The sequence below is a fragment of the Camelina sativa genome, chromosome 14 (genome assembly GCF_030686135.1).
Source record: "Camelina sativa cultivar CO46 ecotype springtype chromosome 14, ASM3068613v1".
Lineage (NCBI taxonomy): Eukaryota > Viridiplantae > Streptophyta > Magnoliopsida > Brassicales > Brassicaceae > Camelina > Camelina sativa.
Window position 1 is genome coordinate 4,404,511 of NC_141893.1, and position 25,170 is coordinate 4,429,680.

The window sequence follows — 25,170 nt, forward strand, 5'->3', positions numbered from 1 at the left end:
CAATAATTGGGTAGAGAGAGGCAAGATGAACCAGACATGAATTGAATAAAATTGAAATACAATGTCTCTCTTTACTCTAAATTATTATCTCTACAAAATTAATTCACACAGCCTACCACATTGCTTCTGCTCCATACCACAACAGTTCAACACCAATTATATAAATATTTCTCAAACAGCAGTAACAACAACAACAACTACCCACTTGGCCCCAAAATCTATCTGTCTCTGAATCCTCCTCCTTGGCAAAGTAATAACAACGATAACAATAAAGACAAAAAACTTTACCTGATTTATTATTTCTTCGTTCTCTTTTTTATTTCCTTCTCCTTCGTCTCTCCTTCATAAAACTAATTTATTAATGATTTATATAATAATAATACTGCTTATATTCATGAATGCATTGAAGAAGGCAGAGTGAGTGAGTGAGTGTGAGAGAGAGAGAGACAACAAAAAAAAAGTTACGTTTTTGAAGCATGGCTTCACGTGATGACATCTTCCTCGACCAAAAACTTCGAGTAAAGATACTCAGAAAGTAAGTGAGAACTGAGAGAGAAAAATTTAATACTTCTTCTTCTTGCTCATACTCACAACCAGACGAGTTACTTCCTTCCACCATTAATAAGCAGAGCTTCTTCTCTTTTTTTTTGAACTTTCCTTTTTTACTTCGATCGAGATGATTTAGCTTAATGGGGCAGATCTGGAAAGTGACTAAAAATGGAAAGTGATAGCTTTGACGAGAGATTCATGGGCACAGCTTTTCTTCTTTAATGGAATCCTCGATTTCGAGCTGTATCAATCATTTCTGAGAGCTTTAAGGACGGAGAATATACAACTCACTCTTTCGATTTCATTGATTCAATGGCTTCTTCTTCTTCATCATCGATGACGTCGTCGTTGTTACTAGTAGTCTTTGCATTTACAGTAGCATTCTTCTCTTTAGTTACTCCGGCGAGATCTAGCGACGTCCAAGCTCTACTCACCTTGAAATCTTCAATCGATCCTTCTAATTCGATTCCATGGCGAGGAACAGATCTCTGCAACTGGCAAGGTGTTAGAGAATGTATGAACGGAAGAGTCTCCAAACTTGTTCTTGAGTTTTTGAATCTCACCGGCTCACTCGACGACAAGAGTTTGAACCAATTGGATCAACTTAGGGTTCTTAGTTTCAAATCCAACTCTCTCTCCGGTTCAATCCCTGATCTCTCCGGTTTAGTCAATCTCAAATCGGTTTTTCTCAACGACAACAACTTCTCCGGCCAGTTCCCGGAGTCACTCACCTCTCTTCACCGTTTGAAAACCATTGTACTCTCCGGTAACAGATTGTCCGGTCGAATCCCTAGCTCGTTACTCCGTCTCTCTCGGCTCTACACGCTCAATGTTCAGGACAATCTCTTCATTGGTTCAATCCCTCCTCTTAACCAGACGAGTCTCAGATACTTCAATGTATCTAACAATCACCTCTCCGGTCAGATTCCACCGACACGTGCTTTGAAGCAGTTCGATGAGTCTTCGTTTACCGGAAACGTCGCTCTTTGCGGCGATCAGATTCAAAATCCATGCGTAATCTCGCCTGCGCCGTCTGGGAAACCAACGCCGACACCTAAGTCGAAGAAGAACAAAGCGAAGCTAATCGGGATTATAGCCGGAAGTGTCGTCGGCGGAGTACTAATCCTCATCTTCCTGTTGACGCTGCTTATCGTTTGCTGGCGGCGGAAGCGACGGAGCGAAGCGCCGAGGGAAGATAGGAAAGGCAAAGGTATAGCTGAAGGAGAAGGAGCTACTACATCTGCGGAGGCAGAGAGAGACGTTGAGAGGAAAGACAGAGGTTTCTCATGGGAAAGAGGAGAAGAAGGAGCAGTGGGAACTCTAGTTTTCCTCGGGACTCATGATTCAGGTGAGACGGTGGTGAGATATACTATGGAAGATCTGCTTAAAGCTTCGGCTGAGACGCTGGGAAGAGGTACATTGGGGAGCACTTACAAGGCTGTGATGGAGTCTGGGTTCATTGTTACTGTGAAGAGGCTCAAGAACGCTAGGTATCCTCGCATGGAGGAGTTCAAGAGACATGTTGAGATCCTGGGACAACTCAAACACCCGAACCTGGTGCCTCTCAGAGCCTATTTCCAAGCCAAAGAAGAACGCTTGCTCGTGTACGATTACTTCCCCAATGGCAGTCTCTTCACTCTTATTCACGGTAAGTATCTGATGGCTGTATATACACCTTTAATGCAGAGATTTGATTGTTTGGATAGAAACTTGGATACATTCGCCAGCTTCATTGTGTGTGTTTGTTTGCAGGAACTAGGGCTTCTGGAAGTGGGAAACCTCTTCACTGGACTTCATGCCTGAAAATAGCCGAGGACTTGGCCTCTGCTCTGCTCTACATTCATCAGAATCCTGGCCTGACACATGGGAACTTGAAATCGTCCAATGTCTTGTTAGGTCCTGATTTCGAGTCTTGCCTCACGGATTATGGCCTCAGCACTCTCCATGACCCTGACTCGGTTGAAGAAACAAGCGCAGTCTCTCTCTTTTACAAAGCTCCAGAGTGCAGAGACCCAAGGAAAGCCTCTACACAGCCAGCTGATGTCTATAGCTTCGGGGTTCTTCTTCTTGAGCTTCTAACAGGTAGAACACCGTTCCAGGACCTTGTTCAAGAATACGGGTCAGATATCTCTAGATGGGTGCGTGCAGTGAGAGAGGAAGAGACTGAATCAGGCGAGGAACCGACTTCTTCAGGCAACGAAGCATCAGAGGAGAAACTTCAGGCACTTTTAAGTATTGCAACGGTTTGCGTGACCATTCAACCAGAAAACAGGCCTGTGATGAGAGAGGTGCTGAAAATGGTGAGGGATGCAAGGGCCGAAGCACCATTCTCGTCTAACAGTAGCGAGCATTCGCCAGGGAGATGGTCGGATACCGTTCAGAGCTTGCCAAGGGATGATCAAGTGAGCATTTAGAGAAAACTGGCTGGGCCTTCTTCATTGCTTTCGTAGAATGACTCGTGTGATTCTTGAAGTAGGGTTCATAGTGTAAAGCTTCTTTTTCTTTTGTAACGCCATTTTGATTCATCGACCTTGTAGGACTTGCATAAGATATGTTGACTTGGTCAATTTGAAATGTGGCCATTGAGTAATTGGAAGAATCGGAAGAATCTTTGTTTTCATTCTTACTCTTTCTTTAAGCTACACAATGAGATTCAATAGCATCTGGTCCCATGTATTACAACTTTAAAGAGCAAAAGAAATCAAGTTGAGTATAGGAACAAGCCTAACTTGATATTGACATCATGACATGGCAAGAAACTAAGTTGGTAAGACACTCTGCCTTGCCCCTTCATATTGTGCTGCAACTAATAGAAATCAAAGGGATTGATACAAAAAAAGGAACACAAAAATAACAAATTGAAAATGTGATATCGAGCAAGCAGGTGCTCAGTCTCCGATATTTATCTCTTTTGTTAGTAGCCTTTGTTTCCTCGAATCCTGGCTCTCATGTCTACCTAGAGAAAACACAATAATGTCCAATACATCATCAGTTCAAGAATTAATAATCTATGCTTTACAATTGTTTCTCTAATGGTTGAATGTAATACTCTCTAAGTATTCGCAAGCATGCTTATTCTTATACATTTGGACTGTGGCTTCTAATCTTTAAACATCATGCAGGATTGCAAAATGACATTATCATTACAAATTGAGGCTAATGAAAGCAAAACATACCTGTCCTCTTTTACAATTGAAGTAGGTTTCCCTTAAACCAACACACTCACTGGGTATACATGGGCTTTTTTCACCAGCGCAGTCCCGAATTGACCGTTTCTCGTCCTACACCAAAAACAGAAATACAGAATGAAGTAAATTGGTAATTAGCTAAGCAGGTAATGTAATACTACACTAACTAGAATTTTGTAAAAAAGCCAGTGTCTCTTCATATATGTTCAGACATATTTCATACTACCTTGACACAGATCGAGTCACTGAGACACTTCACAAGCTCTTCAGCAAGACCCTTACAAGACTTCGCCATCTCAACTGTTCATTATGCAAAAAAAGGCAACCAATACATCAGAATTATTGTGATGCTTAACAGCAGAGTCTCAAGGATCTACAGTAACAATCAACAAATGCAAACAAAAACATAGTCCTCAAATCCAACCAAAAAGGCAAACCGATCCATCAGAGCATGTTCTTAACAAATGAGTAATCAAGGTAATGCAATGATTAATCACAGAGCCTCAAGGGAGTGTTGTGAGAAAAATCAACAACTACACATAATCTGAAAATCCCTCCAAACACACGAACAACTGCACATATATGGTAACTATGTCTATGAGTGGTTCCACTTACTAGAAATCACCACCATTATCAAGTCAAAGCATCGAACTCAAAACTAACAAATTGCAGTTGAGCTTCACAAAATAATAAAAGCTTAGCTACTACTGCCTATTGGGGAACAGTCTAAAAAGTCCCATTCCGATCTGAACTCGAATAATGGAGGATACAAATAAACATAAAAAAATCCTTCCTTTTTCCTTTGATGATCATGACGAATCCAAAGAACTACACTTTCTAATAATCTTAACCTTTGATGAATCCTAAAATCTCTCTTTTACTCAGAGTTTAGGAAAAATATTAAAAAAATGATTCCTTTGTTCCCATTTTCCGCGAGTAATTATGATCAAGAGCTTAAAGAAAATAAACAATCCCGGAGAAAGACAAGACAGGATCTAAAGAAAGATTGAGGGTTTCCGACTTACCGGCGACGGAGGGTAAGAAACGGATTCAACGTCGACGAAGAGGTTTTGCGAAAGGGTGTGGTTTTCTTCACAATTTGGCGGCCTCTGCGGTTGGGGAATAGCGTGGCTCTTTGCACATCGGTCAACTCAATTTTGGTTCGGTTTAGCAATTTCAAATAACCGATCATCAACCGAATAATCGGTTTGATCGGATTCGGGTTTAAGACAAAATTATCTTTCAGCTCTCTTCCGGTTTAGTGCATATGTATGTATCTCCTTCTCAATTATATAATCAATTTTATTATTCGTATTGATGATATTCACATAGTGATGCCATATCTGTATTATTAATATTTTTTAAGTACATTTTTTGTTCTAATTTTTTATTTGTAAGATTTGCTAATTAATTATTTGCTATTTGAAAATACATATATATATATATATATATTTGGATGCAATATTTTAAAATCTAATCAAAAATGTTAACCACACTATCCTTATCTTAGCTAAGTTGGATATGACTCTTTTGAATTATTTTTTCATATTAATAATAATGTTTAAGAAACTAATTCAGGTTTTGTGCATCTTATTTTTTTTTTTTAGTGTTTTTATGGCATATCCTATTATGTTAATTGAAAAGTACAAATATGAATCTAATCTTGTAAAGCGTAGAAAATTATATTGTCATGTCATTGTTTTAAATAATTAATAATTTTCAAAAAAAAATTACTCTCTCTAATTAATTATAGACAAAAGTTACTAAATAAGTTTTTCAAATATAAACCAATCAAAAACTAAAATTTTATATACAAATAGACAATATGATTATTTTTAATAACTAGATTTCGAAGATTTTGTTAAGATTTTAAATTATGATTCTCCTATCATATTTCTTTTATTTTTATTTACAAATTGTTTTGAATTATAATATAATACTTATGGTTAATAAAAAAATTTACATATATTGTGATCTGAATTTTTAAAAACAAAAATATATTGCTCAAACTATGAAGAAAAATGTATGTTTTAATTTTTAATTTTTCACATTGGCGGGTTGGTAAAACTAAATTTATGTTGTTGATAAATTAATAAATTTTATTTGCTCACAATTACAATATAATTCTCACAATTACAATATAATAATTACTACTTCAAAATATTTCACAAAATAATGATGCAAATACAACAAACAAACAATATAAAACTGTAATATGCACCAAACAAATTAAAATACTATAATAATCTGAAATAATTAGTATTCAAAAAGATCTATATAGATTTACCAAACAATTATAATATTAAAATAAATATTATCTCAAACAAAATAACTTTTCAAAAGAAAATATTGACTCTTGCTGTCCTAGTTTATAGTTAAGATTCATTATCGGACTCAACTCGGACTTAGTCAGTCGAAGTTGTCAAAAATTTCATTATCTTGTAAAAAACTCCAAACTTTTAACTATAAATCATGACTTTTGGATTACATTTTTTCTGTTTTATATAATAAGAAGAAAATCTACATTTTCTACATGTTTTCAACTATGATCTACTATTTTGGGATGATATTTCTGTTTTGTTTTTGCCAAACAATAGATATCGATGATATTTCTGTTTTGATTTCCAAAAGTTTGATTATTTGCTCTTTAAATCTTTGAAGTTTGAGTACAATGCTTTGATTTATTTTTGTTATGCTGAAGTCTACAGTAAGAATCCTCGAGTCTATAATTTTTTTGTCAAATAGTGTACACTACAAAACCTTAAGTCCATTTTTTTTGTTCTAAACTTATTTGTAAGATTTGCGTAATTAATCATTTGCCATTTGACTATATATAAATACTTGGATGGAATAAATGTAATAAAATCTAATCGAAAATGTTAATCACAATATCTTATCTTTCTTAATGATGATTTTTTTACCAAAATATTTATACAAAATCACAATTCAACGCAACTTTTTCCAATTGTATCCACTTTTATCTAAGCAAATATTTGTAACTTTGTTTTTTTTTTTTTATCAATCGGCAAAAGCATATAAAATGAATTGGAATAAAGTAAAATTACTTTTTACACGTAAACTCAAATGCAAACGCAAAAGCGACAATTGAAAAAAAAAAAATGTGGTAACTGACATTACATAGGTGGTCATATCTGTGTGACCATGATTTTGCGGAATTGTAGTAGCTTGACCTTGTACCACCACCCTGTCGTTGCATGATTTTGCATTTTATGGTCTTCGTAAGGCAATTCTAAGCTGTGCAGTGTTGTTTATGCGCACTCGGCTAAGAGAAGAAAGAGCTCTTCATCCGTTATGGCTCCCATTTCCATCGCTCTTTCCAGCACGCTTAGCCCTCCATCATCCTCTATCGATGGACGTGCTCCTCTGCGTTTACACAAACAAATATAAAGAAAATATTAACAACCATTTTGTTTCCTTATCTAAGGACTTATTCAAGAAAAATGCAATGGAGGAGCCAAGCTCCAAAGAAACAGAGCAGTGGAATCAATCAACGGTATGCGGAACTAACTAGGAGGTTTTAGTTTGAGTCTCCTAAGTCCTAATATTCGTTCGATCCAAAAATATAACGTAAACCATTGAAGAGTGCCTTTCTGAAATGTGAAAATGTACCTTCGCAGTAGAATCTTTGCAAATTTGTGGTTCCTTGATGATATGCAATGGTGTAACGGAGTCCTTCCATGATAATCTCTCAGGTTTAGGTCAGCACCAAACTGTAACAACAGTTCAAGCAAGACAGAGTCACCAATGTGACAAGCCACATGGAGCAAGGAACAGCCTTGAAGACAGTTTCCTGGTTCGTTGGATTCTTTGATTCTCAGACAGACAGTTGGGTCATGTCTTTTCTTTACTGATTTATCTGCTGCATCAACATGGTGATACGCATCGATATCAGTTATATCATCGAACTTCGTATTGATGATATTCACATCCCCAGCAGTTACTATCAGTCGATAGATTTCTCGTATATTTCTGCTTTGAACAGCTTCCCAAATTCTACTCGCAGCAGAAGGGTTTGCTTCGCTTTCATCTTTGATGACTAATGCTTTCTCCAGGTACTGACGAAAACCACAAAACATCAATCGGGTTTAGTTGTTGCTTTTTGCATCTTTGCCTTTTCACAAAGCATAATCTAATTTACTCCTTGTGACCGTGAAGATAGATTTCAAGACTTGGACATCTAAAGGAAAGAACTAATGCCATACCTTTCCTAAGATGTATTTCTCCTTCACACTAAAGGAATCTTCTGGACGTGGTTTTGAAATTGAAGCACGCGACAAAGTTGATCCTTCCTCACTGCAAAAAGTCAACACTGTTTATCATGATGTATCTCAACAGTTACATGCATGATTTATGGTTCAGGAGACGGTTGGAAGATACAGTGTTTTGATCATTTGTTTATACTTGGAATACAAACCAAATATTTATCGTTAGAAATCATACCCGTCATTTTCATGGTGAAGTAGTCCCTCCCACAGTGAGTTACAGTATGCATTACCCAAATTTCGGAATAAGTCCAAGATGGTTGGCTCCCACACTTTCACATCCAATGAAAGGGACCTCACCTGCAATTTGTGGGGTAAAACATTTGTGACTCAGCTTCGAGATATAGCACTTAGAGGCCCACCAAAGAAACATCCATGACCCAACTTTATCCGGATACTTGACCCCTCCTAGTGTTATATAACTACAGTGATGTTGACTTTTGCAACAAATCCAAACCCTGGTGGGGTCAATTTTACTTAGAAACTTCAGAATACCACATTGAGTTCTACAAATTCTGGCTGACGAAGAGATAGAATTTACCGACGTGGTATAAGACTAGCTAATACAACGGAAATTACAAGCAAGCCTTGATTCAAAGTGTCTAGGTACCAAGAGTTAAGGCAGGAGGGCTAACTAATATAATAGGGGTAGAGGCTAACGAGTGTTCCAAAAATTGTTCTAGGAATAGTTCATACTTCATACCTTGGATATATGAACCCCGAGATTCCTGTGAACACCAGAGCATTGAATGCACAACAAAACTCCAAGGTTAAGTGAAGCCCAATCTGGCTCGGGAGCATTGCACTCTGCACATGCATTATTGCCAGGAATTCCTCTGAGTATTGTAGAGACATCATCCCCAATATTTCCTTTTGCATCATTAAGTCGAATTTGATCCCCGGAGACGACAGCATTAGCAGGAACAGAACTAGTGTTGTCTCTATCCAAGTATCGCACTGGTGACTGCAAAAATGTTCTGTATTAGCAATAAGGCTTTGATATCAATTCAGTTGTGTAAATGAAAGAGAAGCCAGACGCTCATTGTGTCAACCTGTTGTAGAAAATGAGAATTGAGAAGCGTCCCTATAGCTGTAGTGATCTTATTTACCCAGTCCATCCTATCTGCTCCATTTTCAGCCTGGTAAGGTAAGATAAGTGCTGTTACGATTCTGAAGTACTTAGATTAGGAAAAGAAGAATGAACCAGGATAAAGAGACTATATCTATGACTGAACAGCACCAACTAGATATATCAGCGCTAAAACCAACCGAATTTTAAGGGGAAATCAAAAAAGCAAAAAGAAAGTAAGATTGACATGAATCAACGATACACTTGCTACGAGGGTCCATGTAGGTTGTCTGCAAGGTAAGGACTGGGGTCTAGTATACACTTTGAAAGAATATATAAAGAGCACAGCTCTGTGTTTCATATAATGAATTTGGAGGAACCCAACAAAACAAAAAAACAGTATTATGTATGCCCTGTGACTTGCAACCTAGCCCTATGGCGAGTAAACTGGGTACCTGAAGTGTGTAAGTTTTTTGAGGAGAAATAATTCTGAAACAGAGCCGAAGATCCATGTCTTCTGCGTCTAGTTTTATCAAAGAAGTGCGAAGATCGATAGTATTACAGCCTAAGCTGCCCTCAGTGAGCGAACCTGATCGGTTATGTCTTGCACGGAATCGACCAAATACACCAGTATTATGGTCAGATGAACCACTATAGTGATGCTGAGATCCCTGAGAATACGAATAGCAAAAGAATCAACCGTTGTAAACAAACAGAAACTATGAGTATAATATAAAGAGAGGTATAGGACTTGCTTAAACTGTTAGACAGATAAACTAGTTCTGCAATCTATACTTATATAGATATAAACAATACATGAGGAAGTACCAGGTAAAATATGCATGCAACTACCTCAATAAAGGGTTAATACTCTCGTGCCAAATTAGGAAAATGTTCTGCAGTTGATGATGATGATCTGATAGACTTATCTCAATATCCACTACATTTTTAGAGACTTTCTATCACAAGATATTATAGAGTTAAATCTTAAAGCTGATACAACAATCTTATCATTTGCTCGACCTGTTTCTATTATTTATTGTCGTACTGTTTCGTAACAAATGAATTATTCATTTCAGGGGAAATGAAGGATTCATGGAACAATCAGTGAGATTTAAGAAATTGTAACAATTAGCATGTAGAACGAATGACCAAATTTGAAAGGCCTTATGGACGTCTCTCATGGAAATGAGGCAGGAAAAAGAGTGCATACGTACCATTGATTTATTACCATTACTTCTATAATAGTACATAGAACCATGACTATCAAGGACAAAAAACTTTCTTTTCCAATCAGTTCTCAAACTTGATGAACGCTTTAATAAATACCCCTGTTTAATTACCTGCATCGTACAAAAAGGAACTCTGTAAGACAATAACAAGTTCAGCTGGGCTGGGAATATTAGTGTCAAATAATAACTAAAAAAAACGAGTCTCTATATGTTGTATAATCACACTGGCGCACAAGATGTTAGGAAATTTTTTGTATGCGCTATAAGGTAACTGACACAGACAGTAAAAGACAGAAACAAGCAAGAGTTAAGCATCTAAATCCAGTATAAGGACTGTTCCATCTTCTTAACAGTAATATCCTACCTTAACCTATCCCCCTCTGGTGAGAAAAAAACACTTATAACTTTCTTAACCAATCGATCACCACAAAAACACTTTCATGAGAACAAAGCAAACACAAAAGAGCTATGGGAAACAAAATGTAAAACATAAAATGCTCTCGATTCTTGCAAGAATGAAATCAGAAACGCGTACTTCCTTGTCTGCTGTTAAACTTGTTTCGGTATTTTTATAAGGGATGGTTCCACCAACACGGTTTCCGTTAACACCAGAGGGTTCTGCGTTAGCGGCTAGCTGTTGGCTGTCTAATTCAGACTGTGTCCTGAATTCTTGAATGCGTCTTGCTAGTCGATCTTGTTCAATCTTAGACTGTTCTTTTGATTGTTGAGCAAATGTTAATATCTGTAAGAAGAACAATCACAAGTCAGCACGAATGGATTTCAAGACCTCAATGTATCTAACCTAACAATAAACATCCCCCATTTGCAAATTCATATTGCCTCTGGAAACTATAGAAGCTCACGATTTGTCCTGCCCACCTAAAATATTGAGACATCAAGTTGAGTACAAGTTTGTACCTGATGAATAAATGGTTCCAGTTGACTCAACAAGTCATATCCCTGAAACACAAAGAGATCAAATTAAGGGCCACAATCACAAATGTCAAACTTAGTCGGGTCTTACATGGTAAAGATTCAAAATGGAAAATTAGAGACCTTACAAGTTTAAAATATCTCAGATGGGCATCCATAATTGCACTTATGGATTCTAAAAACTCATACTTCTTTTTAGCTTCAATAGTCATCAATGAATTTACCTGCATTCTTCAACCAATGCAAAAATTTACTTCAAAGTAGATATGTCGAAAGTAAATAACAATGGCTGCGGTTACTAGAATCAGCATACTAGATTGAAACGGCTCTTCTCAAATGTTGACTTTGAGTTCTCCAGATCCTGTCATTCAAATATGACGGCACAGGTAAGTTAACATGCTGGGGAAAAAAAGCACACCGCATGGTAAATATATTAAGAAACGACAACATCTACTTATTATATATGTGCTTAGGCGCGATTTTTGGATTCACTTTCTCTTAGTAGCCACGAAGAGAAACAAACAAAAAGATATACATAAGAATCAAATGTTCTACCTCTTCCAACTCTGCAACAATTTCTCCTTTTGTATTCTTCTTTAAAGACACAAACTTCTCACGCGACTACAAGCAGATAAGAAAACTCATCACACCAGTTCAGATGAAGAATGTCATGCAATGTTTAAGTTCTGTGCATTCTTGTGGTGGCAACACCAACCTACAAAACATTTTTTAATTAGGCGAAGAAAACGTGCGTACAACTGCAAGCACAAGAAATTAAGAGAGCTATAGACTCTATAACCAAGTACCTGATCGTACGAATGAGCAGCTTTATCAAATCGATGCCGAGACTCCTACAAAGGGTAGAAACGGCATAGGGTTGATTAGAATGTGACCGGAATAGTTGTCGATATATAGTTGTGGTGCAAGACTAAGAAACTATTGATCAAAGTCAGACTAAGAAGAGAAAACGAATACCTTAGCTTCTTGTAGATCAACATTAATAAAGTTCATCAACCTCTCAAGCAACACATGCTCCACCTATAAATTTTTCCCCATAAAATACCACAACTGTTATATAAAGAGTTAAGGCATTTGCACTAAAATCAACTACAGATTTGGCATTTTAAACAAACTATCCTACTTTTACATCTTTCCTTTCCACAGAGTTAATTAGTAAGTTAGTAACTCAAACAAATATTTTCAGAAAAAATATCAAGATATGAATCCTTGAATCAACGAAGACCACTACACTAACCAAATCTTCTTTTAAGTACCGAACAAAAATATGCTCTCAATGAAGATAGGCATCTGTTAGTCTTTGCTGGCATTTATTATTTGTTCACAAGATACAGTGAGCATACCTGTGAGCAAAGAAACTCCTTGTAAGAAGAAAGCTCTCGAAGAGTATTTATGAATTTGGATATAACTGGACCTGGTGTCATTTCAAAGATTAACAATCAAATAGGTTAGAAACAAGACATTTTAAGTTCTTAGAAATTATAAAATGTAGGTTACAAAAGGCAATGCTGAGAACAAACATAAACTTAGATGATGTATTAAGCTAAGAAGAACTATATCATAAGCCAAGTAAGAGCGGTTTAAGTAGACTCTGTCTTAGTAAACAAAATCAATCTACTTAACTTGTTAACAATCAATAATAAGAAACATGATAGTCTATGAAAGCTAAAAATCCCATTCTTTACTAAATCACTTTAAGGTAACCACATGCTAGAAGTGCCTCCTGTGATTCTGAAAGCTTCCAAAAATCTTGAACTAACATACCTAGGTGAATAATTTCCTATTTGTTTCCCACTACCAATACTTATTCCATGACTAATCTAGATGTCCAATAAGATCTACATAACTAAGAAACACAGTAAGGCTCAACTTCAATACTAAAATTGTGCTACTTATTGAATAGTTTAATAGCACCAAAGAATATTTGCATCACTCAGTCACTTATCACTCATGAAAGGAATAAAGTGGTAAATCATAGCAGATAGACTCATAATAGCAAGAAAGATGCAAAATCAGTAACCTCCAATTGAAAGACTGATAGGATCATCATGTCCAGCACCAAATGCTTCCAGACAATCAGCAAAGGCACTTTCTCCTTTGGATGCCTCTCCCAAACTTGCCCTACAAAAATAAAAGTAATGCAAAAACTGTCAGGCACTGATAACACGCCTGGCCACGTAGATACAAATGACAAAAGTGGAGTAGCAACAAAATAAGGCGATGGCAAAATGTATTGAAATGGAAAAGAAAGCAAGTCATAAAGCCAACAACATACAACAATCGAAGTTTTACATGAAAACGGAAAAACAGTATTTGCCAATTAATGAGAAGAGACAAAATGGTACCAAAAAATCCAACTTCTACTTTGAGAAAATGTTCTTGACATCTTATTTATGTTCACACAGAAAGATGAGAGGACAAGATTAAAGAAGGTAGCAAAGAAAAGGGTAGATTTTGACATACATGAACTTCTTAACACCTTTGTGTAGCTTCTGACAACGGTCTTTAAGCTCATCAGCTGTCCCCTCCAATGAACAAACCTGATTGAATCAATGAGAAACAGACGCAACACAACAATTAAGGTGATAAAGTCACACAATTTATACAAAAAAAAAAAGACTGAATTTTGAAATCCAGAAGGCAAAAATAATATACGAAAGCTGTTCCAATCAATGTACCTGTTTCTGAAACATTGGGGAATCCTCGAGATTGATAAAGGTCGCCATTGGTGAAACCAAAAAAAAAAAAAAAAAAAGGAAGAAACTTTGAGACCAAAGAGTGAAGACTCGACTTGACCGGAGAAGTGAGTCCAGAAATTTGGATGTCTGATTCGGTTCGGTTCGACGATGGGATCTGGCGAGATCCAGAAGCCTTTTCAGTTGGTGATGATGAATGATGGTGATAGTGATTGCTTTTAGAAATTAGCTAGAAGAATCCACAACTTTTTCGTATTTTCAAATATACCCCTCTTCTACGTATCTTTATTTTTAAAACCTATTTTTATGTGTCTTTTAAACAAATGTTGAGTTACAAGGTAGGGCTTTTGAAACATAATGATGTTCATTATTAATTGTTATGGGAATTTTTGTTTGAAATATAGTGTTTATTGGACGTTACATTAATAATAAGTCAATAAACTTATGTGATTGCCTCTAAACAAGTCCTTTCATGTGAAATGATTTCCAAAGCTTTCTGCTTTCTGATGTGAATCCGATCTATCATCTTTCTCATAGACTTGATCTCATTCTCTGTCTTCTTTATCTTTCTTTCCCTTTGACTCTATCTTCTTTCTTCTTTCCAATACCTTTTTCCTCTTTTCTTCATCTTCTGCCTCCATAGCCTTATATTTAAATTACAGAAAAAAATAACGGCTAGATCAGAACTTAACCGAAACCAAACTTTTCTTTTACATACACATCAAAAATGGAACTATCAGACCTTGATCTGGTTGCGTAAGTCCTTTGTAGAAGGTAATAATTTCCATAGAGAGGCTTTAGAAGGAGCATTAACAAACACTTGATCTCTCTCACATTCAAGTTCCCTTAGCTTTCTCTCATATGTTTCTTCATCCATTGTGCTCGTGCTTGTGCTATTCAAATATGGCCATTTCATTGAACAATATAACTTCCTCATCTGTTCTACGGGAAAAACACATCAATCACAACCCACACTTTAATTTTGAATCACAATTCTGATATATAGAATATCAAATATTGAAGGTTACAATACTTAACTTGTTCTTTAACTTGCGCAAGCGAAATAACAGGTTCTGTATCCTTATTTGGATTCAGCATCTTAAGAAGGCGTCTCTCACCACCCATGCAATGAGCCTTGTGTAACATCTGATGGTTCAGGTTCTGTAACATATATAGTAAAATAATTAAAATGCTATCGAGTAAAATTTGTATAACACTTTGAGGTCAATAATCATAGATCAAAACAGAGGATATATATATGTGATATAAACGGTTTCTAACATGGATATTAATTTCTCGTTCCCCGGACGAAAATTATATAACAGCCGCCTTCTTGTCACGATACGCGTTATTAGTAAAAGTTAGTTTGCCTAGCTCCATCTTCTTAGGGCAATTCGGAAAGTTCACCATCAGCCTGTCATCTATCTATGACGCAAATTGTTTTCTAGTCCTGAGATGTACTGTTCACGAACAAGCTGTGCTTGAGCGTAACATTCACCAGCTTAGTTAATTCGATCCGCAATAATATATATATATGTAGTAGTAGTCAGAGAGAGACATAGAATTACACAACTAACATACTGTTTTCTCTATGAATTGTTTCTCGATCTGAAGCATTTGTTGTCGCATCTCCTCTACCATCTTCTCATTCGCTTCTATTGACTTTTCATAGTGATATCGACTCTTCTTGAGTCCAACAATATCTTGATGTCCTACATTTCGACTAGCTTTTTTCCTTCCAGTATATGCCACCTCCATAGCTATAGCCTCAAGAAATATAAAGAATAGAAGAAAAGTGTTTAAGATAAAGGTTTACAAATGGAAGACAGTTGCTTACTTGAGAGTTGAGACTCTGAATATAAACTTGTTGTCTCTCTCTATACAATTTTAAAATTCTCTTATTCAGAACTTGATTTGCACTCCAAGAAAGTTGACCATTTGGCCACTTTTTTTTGTTTTCTTTAGTTTAATTCAGCCACACTAATTTCAAGTATTTTTTGGTCAATAATTAATGTCTATATATTTTGGAAAGAAATATTGAATAAGTCTTAATTAAAGTCCATATCAATATGGAGCAATGTTCATGAGAGGCTTGAGGGTGCTCACATGAAACTTCCTCCCGAAAAGAAAACACACATTCGTCACCTCACCCTCGTAGCTACAATTCGACCCGAATAACTGGATGTGACCCACCTCTTTGACCAATCCACACCCACGTCACGGTCCGATTCCAACTCATCTCCGGACATATCTTATTAACCAACGTCGGAAGATAATGCTCGTCGATGTAGCACGGCGGGCGGCAGTGATCCTTAAACAAGTACCGGCGGTCGGAGACGATCTCGGCGGCGACTCTACGCGAGACCTCGAACCACTGGTTTCCTTTACGCCAATCAGATAGCGCCACGAATGGGAGGATCTTGGATGTGTAACGGCCTCGTCCCATGGGCCTTGGGTCGTCTAACGAGCCAAAGAAAGAGTGTGTGGAGCGCGTTAGGTAAGTGTAGACTGTGGTGAAGTTGAAGAGAGGGATGCAAGTCTCTGAGAGGAGGACGAAGCGTGCGTTGGAAGGTTCTAGAAACACGTGAGATAAAAGACGCTTCTCTGCGTCCATCATCGACGATCTCCCCCACTCAACTGACTACAAACATTTTCAAACTATCTCATACCTTGTAAAACCTAATTAGAGAATGTGAATATATGTAAGCATACCTTGCTTGGAATGCGTTTCTTGTAAAACACTGAAGACTGGGGCGGCTCCTCGGTGAACTCTGGTGAGGTATGAACGTAAATGGAATAAAACCCTTCGTGTCCTTTGAAGAACATTTCCCAAAGAGGGGACAACGGCAAATTCCACCTTGTCAAAAACATGAACGCAACTTTTGGATGAGTCCCGTTCATCATGGCGCTGCGTGGTGCCATCGCTGCTCGCCGCATCAGCTCCTCGTCTGTAATATTACTACTAGAGCTGCGATGAGAAGGAGAAGGAGGATGAGAGCGAGGAGAAGTTAGTGGATTTAAGGAGAGTGTACTGTGATGTTCTTCGACCAAGAAGAGTGATGTTTGGAGACGTTGGTTAAGGTAAAGAGCGAGGAGGATGACGATGGAGGTGAAGAAGACCACGGTGCCGAGCATGTGAACATATCGAAGACTGATCGGTTCTTTTTTCATCCGTAAGTTGAGTTCTTTGACAAACGGTTGCGATCTTCTGCTTCTTCATATTTAGTTTTGCGTATATTAATTAATTTATTATGAAGAGGGATATGTTGTGTAATTACTATATAATTGTTGTATAGTTTAGCTATTTCCTATTCTGTATCTAGGTTAATGTTGTAAGCACATATATAAGGGGCAGCCCTCTTCACGTTATCAATAAGAAACCTTTTACACTAAACAAGGTTTTGACATAATTAATTATTCGCTCTTCGTTCTTGGCTTTGCTCTAGGTAACTCGTTTAATTAAAGTCCTCTTTTTTTCGTGTGTGTAATAGTGTGTATATAATTATATATATATATACAATTTAGTGTACGTCTTGTGTATATAATTTTATATATATACAATTATATGTCTTGTGCCTACGAATGTTTGTGTCTGAAATTTAGTGAAAAACTGAAAAGTGGTGCTTAGCACAATTTTAAATAAGATAACCGTTTTGGCCACAAATAGGCATATAATAGGGATCGAAAGTTTCCACAATTTATTATGTTGATTGCGGTGAATAATAGAATACAACATATTTTAAGATGTTATCTACAAACAAGGAAAAGTGTTTCAAACTCAGGATTTAGTATATATTTACTTAAACCTAGCTAGGCAGCATGATCATGTTTGTGTGATGCATGCGCAGTAGTGTGAGATGATGAACTATATATGCATGAGAATTGTGGGTTTTAGTGAAACGTGATTTTGTGACTTGTCAAGTAAAAAAACAGAGAAGAGGATAAAGAGCATGAAATTTGCGGTAATGTTAAAGCATCATTATGCTAAAAAAAAAAAAAAAAAAGTTAAAACGTTAAATAGAAGATTAACCAAAGAGGCCAGGCGTTATGTGTGTGTGTGTTTTTTTTAATTACCTTGTAACTTTTTCGTCCTCCTTGTGTCTAGGCCTCCGCCAATAGTAGCAACAAATAAGAAAGTGGGATTCTCGACCTACGTAAATTAAATATGCTAAATGGTTATTATTCTATTCAAATCAGGCAAATAACACCTACACAAAAACATAATCGGTGTATTGGTGGTGTGGTAGTTTTACATCATCTTCTTTAGTATGCAACATAATAACAATAGTGACTTACGAGATTTGAGAATGGGATGAAAAATAGCTTCAAAATACAAGCTAGGTGCTTTCACACAGCCAAGAAAGATGCACATTTAACTATAAGGTAAATCTCTCTATACTAATCAAAAAAACAATAAAACATACGTTTGACAACTATATGATAAATCACGGATATATTGTGTATATTTTGCCAAAAAAAATAATTAACATTGGTTTCCCAACCTTCGATCATGATCTTTGAGATTTCGGTAAATTGCCAAATATTTTGGTCGATATCTTCAACTTTCATTAAGTATGATCACAGCCGAGCTATTCGTTGAAGCGAGTGGTGTGAACGGCAATCACACTAATAAGATCAGACCGGTTTACAATAGCAAACCAACATGATGACCAGGTGAGATATTTGATTTGAGTATGTAGAACCATATAAGTTTTTATGTAAACACATATTGTGGGATGGATATAAACGTTGTTTGGGACTTTGGGTGCTTTAAAAGAGATGTTTTTTTTTTTTTTTTTGGTAGCATATGAGTAATGAGTGATTATTGGCAAAATTTTGATAAGATCTCTCTTTTGTTTTTGGTGATTTTTTTTTTAAAAAAAAAACCTTTAATGGTTAAATTATACAGATTTTGACTAAATGAAGCATAGCTATGATACCATTTCAGTTCTTAACAAACTTTTCTTATCTTTATAAAATGCTTCATTAAAGAGTTAATAACAAAAGATTACAACTTAAATACTATCACCAAAACCAAGTCTCAATAGTAAATAAACCAATCAACATAACCGGCATAAACATTCTGATAAATTTTGTAACAATCGTGGTTATAATAAATTTTCTGAATACATAATATAAGGAAAAGAATCCAAATAGTTATAGGTCTCTTATTAAAATAATGATATAAAACTCATAATTGAGAGAATTTTTTATAATTTTTGAAACCACACGACATTAACCAACATTGAAACCACACGTCATTAACCAACATTGAAAATGACAAAAAGACAGTTAAATGATTATTATATACTACATATGAAGAAATCTAGACATACACTGATGTTGACACAAAGAGGGAAAACATGAATATGCATATGAGAGCTGTCTCTGATTTCGTCGTTTATCTGTCTTAAACAATCTTCTGATGGATATATCTCTTGTTTCGTTGTCTTATTTCAATACATTCTGAGTTTGTATTTTATTTTATATTCATATATATATATATATATATATACTGTAAAATTGAAAAAAAAAAAAAAACTCTTCTTTATAGTTCACCATCTTAAAAAAAAAGAAAGTATATACAGTCATTTAACACTATTAAAATTAGTCAAGTAATTTTACATGTATGGTTTCATCATATACATTATTTTCAAGGGAGTTAAGTATAAAGTATAAACCGTGATTAATGCTTTTTATTAAGTTGGACTGCTAATGGGCCTATATTTAAGTAATTAGACAATTTCTGGGTTGGACAGCCAATGGCCCTATATTGTTATTTTATAAAGTTATTGGACGAATACGTTGGGCTTGGCCCATTTGGGTAGAAGAAGAAAAACAAACTTAAAAGGAAAGAAAACAAACCCTAAATCGAGAGCTAAATTTTGCATTGTCTAGCATTACTTACTAGAAAACAAATACAAGAAGCTACGAAGCAAGATTTCTATATTAGAACTATAAAAACAAGCAATGTCTTGATGCTGGTTACCTCCTCAAGGCGGTGGCCTTTGCTGTGCATATCAAGTATGGTTTGGTACGCAAGCAGGTGCAGCTTCTCCTCGATGAAATATTTGATCAAGATATGGAAAGTATTATAGTCAGGACTAACGGCTTGCTCATCCATTTTCTTCATCATTCGCATAACACTTTCCATACCTCCTGCTCTGCAATAGGCACAGAGCATTGTGTTTAACATTACCAAGTCGCAATTTGCATAAGTGGTTTCAGAGTCCCTTGACAGTTCGTTTGCCTCCTCGAAACGCTTACTTCGACATAAAGCAGATATCATGATGCTGTTTGCATAGCCATCTGAAACAGGAAACTGACATCATTGTCTAGAAAAATAGGAAACTGGTTTCTGTAGAGATACGGATAGGAGAACCACATACTCCATACTGGTTTCTTTATCAGGTTCTGACAAATATGAGAAAATATCTAACCATAAGACACCCCTAATTGTAGCAAATTGCTAACTCATAAGAGGTAGATCTTCAAGGACATAATGAGTTTTTTTCAATCCTAGTTATTTGACAAATCCAGGATTGAGTCTATGAATTCACCCCAAGATATCATTGAAAAATATTCCTGATCCTCTATTGAACAGCAGTAAAAGCAGCAACCAGTAAAGAGTCAAAAATGAAATATAAAAGCTAACTTATCAGCAGTTTAAATAAAATCATACCAGATTTAACACCTTTCCCTTTCATATCATCAAAGATTGACCTCGCTTCTTCTAACTTTCCTGCCTTTGAAAGCCCATCCATCAACATACAATATGGCATCTAGAGAAGAAAACAAAATTTTGACCATAAGATAATTGCCGAGTAAACAGGAACACTATATGAGCTCTTATACCATGATAGCAAACCATACCAATAAGCTACGTTTAGATTTGCTGAAAAATAATATTGTCTAATTACCTCATTCTCGGCGTACCCAGCAGATTCAAGTTCAGAGAGTAATTCTCTTGATCTATCAAACAACCCTCCTTTAATATAAACCTTTAGTAAAGTTGTCATCATCACCTGCAAATATTTCCAGATAGAGTTATAAAAGTGAGCTGAGGAAACCAATCTCTGATATAATACAAACAAGCAAAAGAATCATGTGAACAATCCTTCAATTAAAAAAAATAAATCCAAAGAGAAGAATTACGAAAAGAAATAAGATGAAGCTAAAAAAATCATGTGAAATCTGAACCATGTTAAGAGAGAATTGACGTCTAAACCATGTTTAGATACAAGATATCTAAACAATTTCTTCACTCTTACAGGGCATTTCTTGAGGGGTGTAATCAGCAGATAATAGGTTGTTACAAGTCATTCAAACAAATTCATCTATAACAGGGGTCAAAAACCAGACAGTATGATTGCATGAGATGAGAAATACTGACAAAAACAAACCTTGTTAGGCACTAATCCTATTGATTTCATCTCGGTCATCAGCTCATCAGCTTTCTTGTAATCTCCTTTCCAAGAATAAGAATTGAGCAAAGAGCTGTAATGGTATATGTTTAGCGAATGACCTTCAGCTTTCATCCGCCGGATAAAGTTTTCAGCTTCTTCAGATCGACCAATTGAAGCACAAACGGCCAAGACAGTCCCATACATCACACCATCCATTTGTATTCCAGTATGTGGCAGCTCTCCAACGAGTTCCATAGCATTAGGGTATCCATTTTTAACCTTGATACAACCTGCAAGCAGCTAGAAGTTCAAAGAGAAAATATATCATAGAAGCCGAACAAAACGAGATGTTGCATATGCAGTCATGGTTCTTTCACCTAAACTTGAAATCCCAAAATGCAGAAATATTTCAGTACGTCTCTCAATCTCAGGTTAAACCGGTTTAAGCTTTGTGAAACTATTTCGTCATTTACTGATGTAGTGAAAAGTGAAAACGTCAGCTGGCATACCGTGTTATACGTAACCACATCTGGTTTCAGACCATCACGCTTCATCTGATCAAACAATTTGATGCAGCTTTCAAGCTTCCCATTCTTGACCAGACAACTAAGAATGGAGTTACATATAAAGACATTGATTTTGGTTGACTCGTCTGGAATGCTGTGGTATATCTCCAGTGCCTTGGAGACATTTTTAGCCCCCACAAACTTGATGCAACTGCTGTAAGTTGAAACACTAATCTTTCCATGTTGTTTGCATCCAATCAAAGAGGTAAAAAGAAAGATTACAAACATCAAAACACACAAATTAATTTATGCACATCTTGGAAACAATATAGTTAGTATAATTCCTACTTAATATGAATCCATGTTAAAATCAACAAACCTGTATAAGATCCTGCAATCTTCCGGAGATTCCGAAATCACGCAAAATCACATTCAAGTCTTGAACCTTGAGAGGAACAGTAACATCATGACAACTGGAGACAATCACATGATGATTGATTAAGCAGAATTGAAGATAAATTTCGGTGATAAATAGTAACCACCTCTGCAGAGAGGAGAGAAAATCGGAGGGAGCGTTGAACTTCAGAAACGGCGGATTTTCTCGTCAGGTAGGCAGTGGAATGACGTTTCGAACGAGGAGCTTCTGTTACCATGAAACGATGATTTTACTTTAAAATCGCAGAAAACACACAGATCACAGCAGCAACTCTGACCGGAAAAGATGAATGAATGTTACTAGACCATCATAACATCTATCACACAAATTCAGGGGATACTTTTAAAGAGCATTCGAACCAAGCACGTTTAAAAAGCATATTTTTGAAAAAACTGAGTGAGTGTTACGCAATCAAATCAAGCAAGCAAATGCCACAATGATCATCACTGGATCTAAATAAAAATTAATGTGAAAATCATAAAACGATCGGTCTATTTGGATGGAACTCGAAAGGAAAACAACGAAATAGTGAGAAAACTAACCGAGACTCATCAGTGTGGATATGACTGACTCCTACGCTTGTTCTTCGATTTTTCTTAGTATACGATTGCAACTCTCTGATTATTTTGTTTAATTTTCACCTGTAAATTATCTGATAATCACAAAAAAAGAAGAGAAAAATATAAAAATTAGTAATAACAAAATTTGGCCACCAAAAAAGAGTTGGCACAAACATAACTAAATCAGAAATGAAGTCAAAGATCTCACTATCTAAAATCTAAATCCGAAATTATATTCTTCACCTCTTTTTCCCGGATAACTCTAAAGTCTAAACTATTCTCTCGTCCACTCCTCTCACGAAGTATATATGGGATTTTGAATTCTAAAAGGTTGTGGATCATAATCATGTAGTATATTTTTAGGACATGCAGAGCAAACAACTTGGGATAGAGAAAAGGTTGAAGAAAGAAGCAAAGATTACACACCATAATATGATCCAATGATTGACTGACAAGACTTATGATGCATATAGAAATAGTAACAAAGATATATATTTTTTTTTTATGAAATAGAGATTAAACTCTGGAAATAACAAACAGGAAAACCAATGGAGTAATTATCAAAAAGAATATCATATGTATTGGTTTCGAGATCAAGTTCCAGCAGTGCTTCCCTTAGCTCACGAGCGTAAAACAACAACTTCTTCTGCTTCTTCTTCTTCCCATCGAAGAGTGCTAGTGGCATGAGCGCGCATTTGTGAACACGAAACCATTGAGAAATTGTAGTCAGATCAATGGAACACATTTTGTGCCATGTCTTATTGGCTGAATTGAGTGACCATATGACTTGGTTGGGCCACTTCATCTCCGAAACGCACAAGTGGTTGTCGAGGTCGCACATGACGATATCGGAAGCACGAACATTGGCAAAGGGAGCATTACAGACGACTTGAAAGGCTTCGGTGTGAAGATCCAAGGACAGAATTTTGGTTTCCTCGCACTCGGTGAACCAATGAAGCGACCCATCTACACAGACAGGCTCGGGCCAAGCAACAATCCGACAGGGAGCAGCGGGAGAAACAGACCTCCAAGCGTTGGTGCTAAAGTCGAAAACCTCGCAGGTAGTAGCGTTGTCTAGGCCAATCTCTGAAGAGTTGTATAGCCAAACGGGCTTGTATGTGCCCGTGATTTTGTCTTTACCAAAACCAAGATTAGAGACCACGTAATGAAGGTCCAAGAAAGTATGGAAGAAATTATCTCCTAAGTCGAACATGAGTTGTTGTAGGTTACAGAGAGGGAGAGGCCGATACCATCTAGTGGTTGGGTTGACCACAAAACCGGGTTTGCGGTACATGTAGAGACAAGCGAGACCGTCACAGGTATTATGGGAAACGAAGAATCGGATGTTATCCATATCCCAAGGAGTAGGGATATGGACCGATGATGATGAACCCAACACCAATGTACTTAGAGATTCTACAATCGGGTGATCAATATCTTCATCATCAGGATGTAAAGAGACCATGAGAACATCTGGATTACCTGATTGCTGACGATGTGTCAACTGTCTTCGTTGGAAGAATGGAGATTCGATCGTTGATTTCCATTGTTTCGATACACCCTTTAATCTCATCAGAGAATCCACATCAAGTCTCTCTAGGATACGCTCTACGCAATCGTGGGGAAGCGATTCCAATATACTCAAGCAGCGTAGCTTTTTTATTGACATTCTTGCGATTGTTGTTGAGCAGACACGACACCCCCGAAGACCCTTGATGATGAAGAAGAGATTAAATTTTATAGGAGGAGGGTTATGTCCTATATTTATAAAAAAGAAAAAAAAAAAAAAAAAACCAAACCAGTAATCTCCCAAATAAACAAACAGGAAAACCTTCCAAGGAATAGGCAAAACTCAACAATTCCCTTTTCGTCAAGGAAAACAGAAACAACTTCTCTCTCTCTCTATATATATATATATATCTCCACACGACAGACACAGATCTCCTAAACCTAAACTCCGACACCTGTTCGAACCCTATCTCTGTTTTTTTTTGGTTTTTTTGGTTTTTTTTTTCTTCTTGGGCTTTTGATTTTTATTTAAGCCTCTCAGAACCCAAATACGAGTTTTACACCGACGGCCAGGATCTTGTCTTCAAAGTCAGATATATTATACAATACGTCATCATACTATTCCCTCAGTATCTGACTGGGTCTGCCTACATAAACTTTTGAATACGTTTTAAGTTTGTTTGCGGTCTCGACAACATTATTTTTCTGGTTGACACCAGTTTGTTGACACGTGAAAAGCATGACGAAGACCAGGTGCTAAGATGTATATTCCACACACGCATATA

General features: G+C 36.5%; 5 protein-coding genes and 2 pseudogenes across 15 annotated transcripts; 1 reads left to right on the plus strand and 6 right to left on the minus strand.

Moving 5' to 3' along the window:
- The first annotated feature begins 166 nt into the window (after nt 1–166).
- Nucleotides 167–3,169, plus strand: LOC104739712 (inactive leucine-rich repeat receptor-like serine/threonine-protein kinase At1g60630). The gene is made up of 2 exons (XM_010460150.3): nt 167–2,197; nt 2,302–3,169. Exons 1-2 carry the CDS (start codon nt 862–864, stop codon nt 2,961–2,963), a joined length of 1,998 nt encoding a protein of 665 aa, XP_010458452.1. The 5' UTR covers nt 167–861; the 3' UTR covers nt 2,964–3,169.
- On the minus strand, nt 3,149–4,893 carry LOC104739711 (uncharacterized). 2 transcript variants are annotated; one of them, XM_010460149.2, is made up of 4 exons: nt 4,763–4,893; nt 3,964–4,037; nt 3,726–3,830; nt 3,149–3,501 (listed from the first exon to the last, which is right to left on the minus strand). In XM_010460149.2, the coding sequence occupies exons 2-4, from the start codon at nt 4,030–4,032 to the stop codon at nt 3,496–3,498; spliced, it is 180 nt and encodes a 59-aa protein (XP_010458451.1). In that variant the 5' UTR covers nt 4,033–4,037; nt 4,763–4,893; the 3' UTR covers nt 3,149–3,495. The 2 variants fall into 2 exon arrangements, with proteins under 2 accessions (XP_010458451.1, XP_010458450.1); XM_010460148.2 differs by having other exon boundaries at nt 3,149–3,505.
- Nucleotides 4,894–6,729: 1,836 nt separating this feature from the next.
- LOC104739719 (ADP-ribosylation factor GTPase-activating protein AGD4) lies at nt 6,730–14,285 on the minus strand. Of its 3 annotated transcripts, none has more exons than XM_010460158.3 (19): nt 13,951–14,285; nt 13,736–13,812; nt 13,293–13,393; nt 12,616–12,686; nt 12,230–12,292; nt 12,061–12,105; nt 11,810–11,875; nt 11,568–11,615; nt 11,383–11,478; nt 11,240–11,281; nt 10,857–11,063; nt 10,307–10,432; nt 9,545–9,760; nt 9,073–9,159; nt 8,724–8,984; nt 8,199–8,320; nt 7,961–8,051; nt 7,368–7,813; nt 6,730–7,121 (listed from the first exon to the last, which is right to left on the minus strand). In XM_010460158.3, exons 1-19 carry the CDS (start codon nt 13,996–13,998, stop codon nt 7,007–7,009), a joined length of 2,328 nt encoding a protein of 775 aa, XP_010458460.1. In that variant the 5' UTR covers nt 13,999–14,285; the 3' UTR covers nt 6,730–7,006. The 3 variants fall into 3 exon arrangements, with proteins under 3 accessions (XP_010458460.1, XP_019091708.1, XP_087339081.1); XM_019236163.2 differs by having other exon boundaries at nt 11,383–11,485; nt 13,951–14,175; XM_087482955.1 differs by lacking the exons at nt 11,810–11,875; nt 12,061–12,105; nt 12,230–12,292; ... (2 more) ...; nt 13,736–13,812; nt 13,951–14,285 and having other exon boundaries at nt 9,942–10,432.
- Nucleotides 14,286–14,315: 30 nt separating this feature from the next.
- Nucleotides 14,316–15,779, minus strand: LOC104739718 (uncharacterized; annotated as a pseudogene). Its single transcript, XR_015579185.1, has 5 exons — nt 15,550–15,779; nt 15,250–15,443; nt 15,007–15,129; nt 14,711–14,905; nt 14,316–14,612 (listed from the first exon to the last, which is right to left on the minus strand). The product of XR_015579185.1 is annotated as an uncharacterized LOC104739718 (transcript).
- Nucleotides 15,780–16,020: 241 nt separating this feature from the next.
- On the minus strand, nt 16,021–17,188 carry LOC104739717 (glycosyltransferase BC10-like; annotated as a pseudogene). The gene is made up of 2 exons (XR_015579184.1): nt 16,681–17,188; nt 16,021–16,609 (listed from the first exon to the last, which is right to left on the minus strand). The product of XR_015579184.1 is annotated as a glycosyltransferase BC10-like (transcript).
- Nucleotides 17,189–19,711: 2,523 nt separating this feature from the next.
- LOC104739715 (pentatricopeptide repeat-containing protein At1g10910, chloroplastic-like) lies at nt 19,712–22,998 on the minus strand. 4 transcript variants are annotated; one of them, XM_087482956.1, is made up of 8 exons: nt 22,859–22,998; nt 22,423–22,523; nt 22,260–22,325; nt 21,884–22,114; nt 21,372–21,674; nt 20,889–20,993; nt 20,651–20,750; nt 19,712–20,277 (listed from the first exon to the last, which is right to left on the minus strand). In XM_087482956.1, exons 1-8 carry the CDS (start codon nt 22,866–22,868, stop codon nt 19,913–19,915), a joined length of 1,281 nt encoding a protein of 426 aa, XP_087339082.1. In that variant the 5' UTR covers nt 22,869–22,998; the 3' UTR covers nt 19,712–19,912. The 4 variants fall into 4 exon arrangements, with proteins under 4 accessions (XP_087339082.1, XP_019091714.1, XP_019091713.2 ...); XM_019236169.2 differs by having other exon boundaries at nt 21,372–21,664; nt 22,423–22,588; nt 22,859–22,983; XM_019236168.2 differs by having other exon boundaries at nt 22,423–22,588; nt 22,859–22,983.
- On the minus strand, nt 22,859–24,877 carry LOC104739714 (F-box/LRR-repeat/kelch-repeat protein At1g09650-like). Of its 3 annotated transcripts, XM_087482959.1 has the most exons (3): nt 24,676–24,774; nt 24,359–24,587; nt 22,859–24,292 (listed from the first exon to the last, which is right to left on the minus strand). In XM_087482959.1, exons 2-3 carry the CDS (start codon nt 24,543–24,545, stop codon nt 23,379–23,381), a joined length of 1,101 nt encoding a protein of 366 aa, XP_087339085.1. In that variant the 5' UTR covers nt 24,546–24,587; nt 24,676–24,774; the 3' UTR covers nt 22,859–23,378. The 3 variants fall into 3 exon arrangements, with proteins under 3 accessions (XP_087339085.1, XP_019091711.1, XP_087339084.1); XM_019236166.2 differs by having other exon boundaries at nt 22,859–24,587; nt 24,676–24,877; XM_087482958.1 differs by lacking the exon at nt 24,676–24,774 and having other exon boundaries at nt 24,359–24,669.
- Between the last annotated feature and the right edge of the window lie 293 nt (nt 24,878–25,170).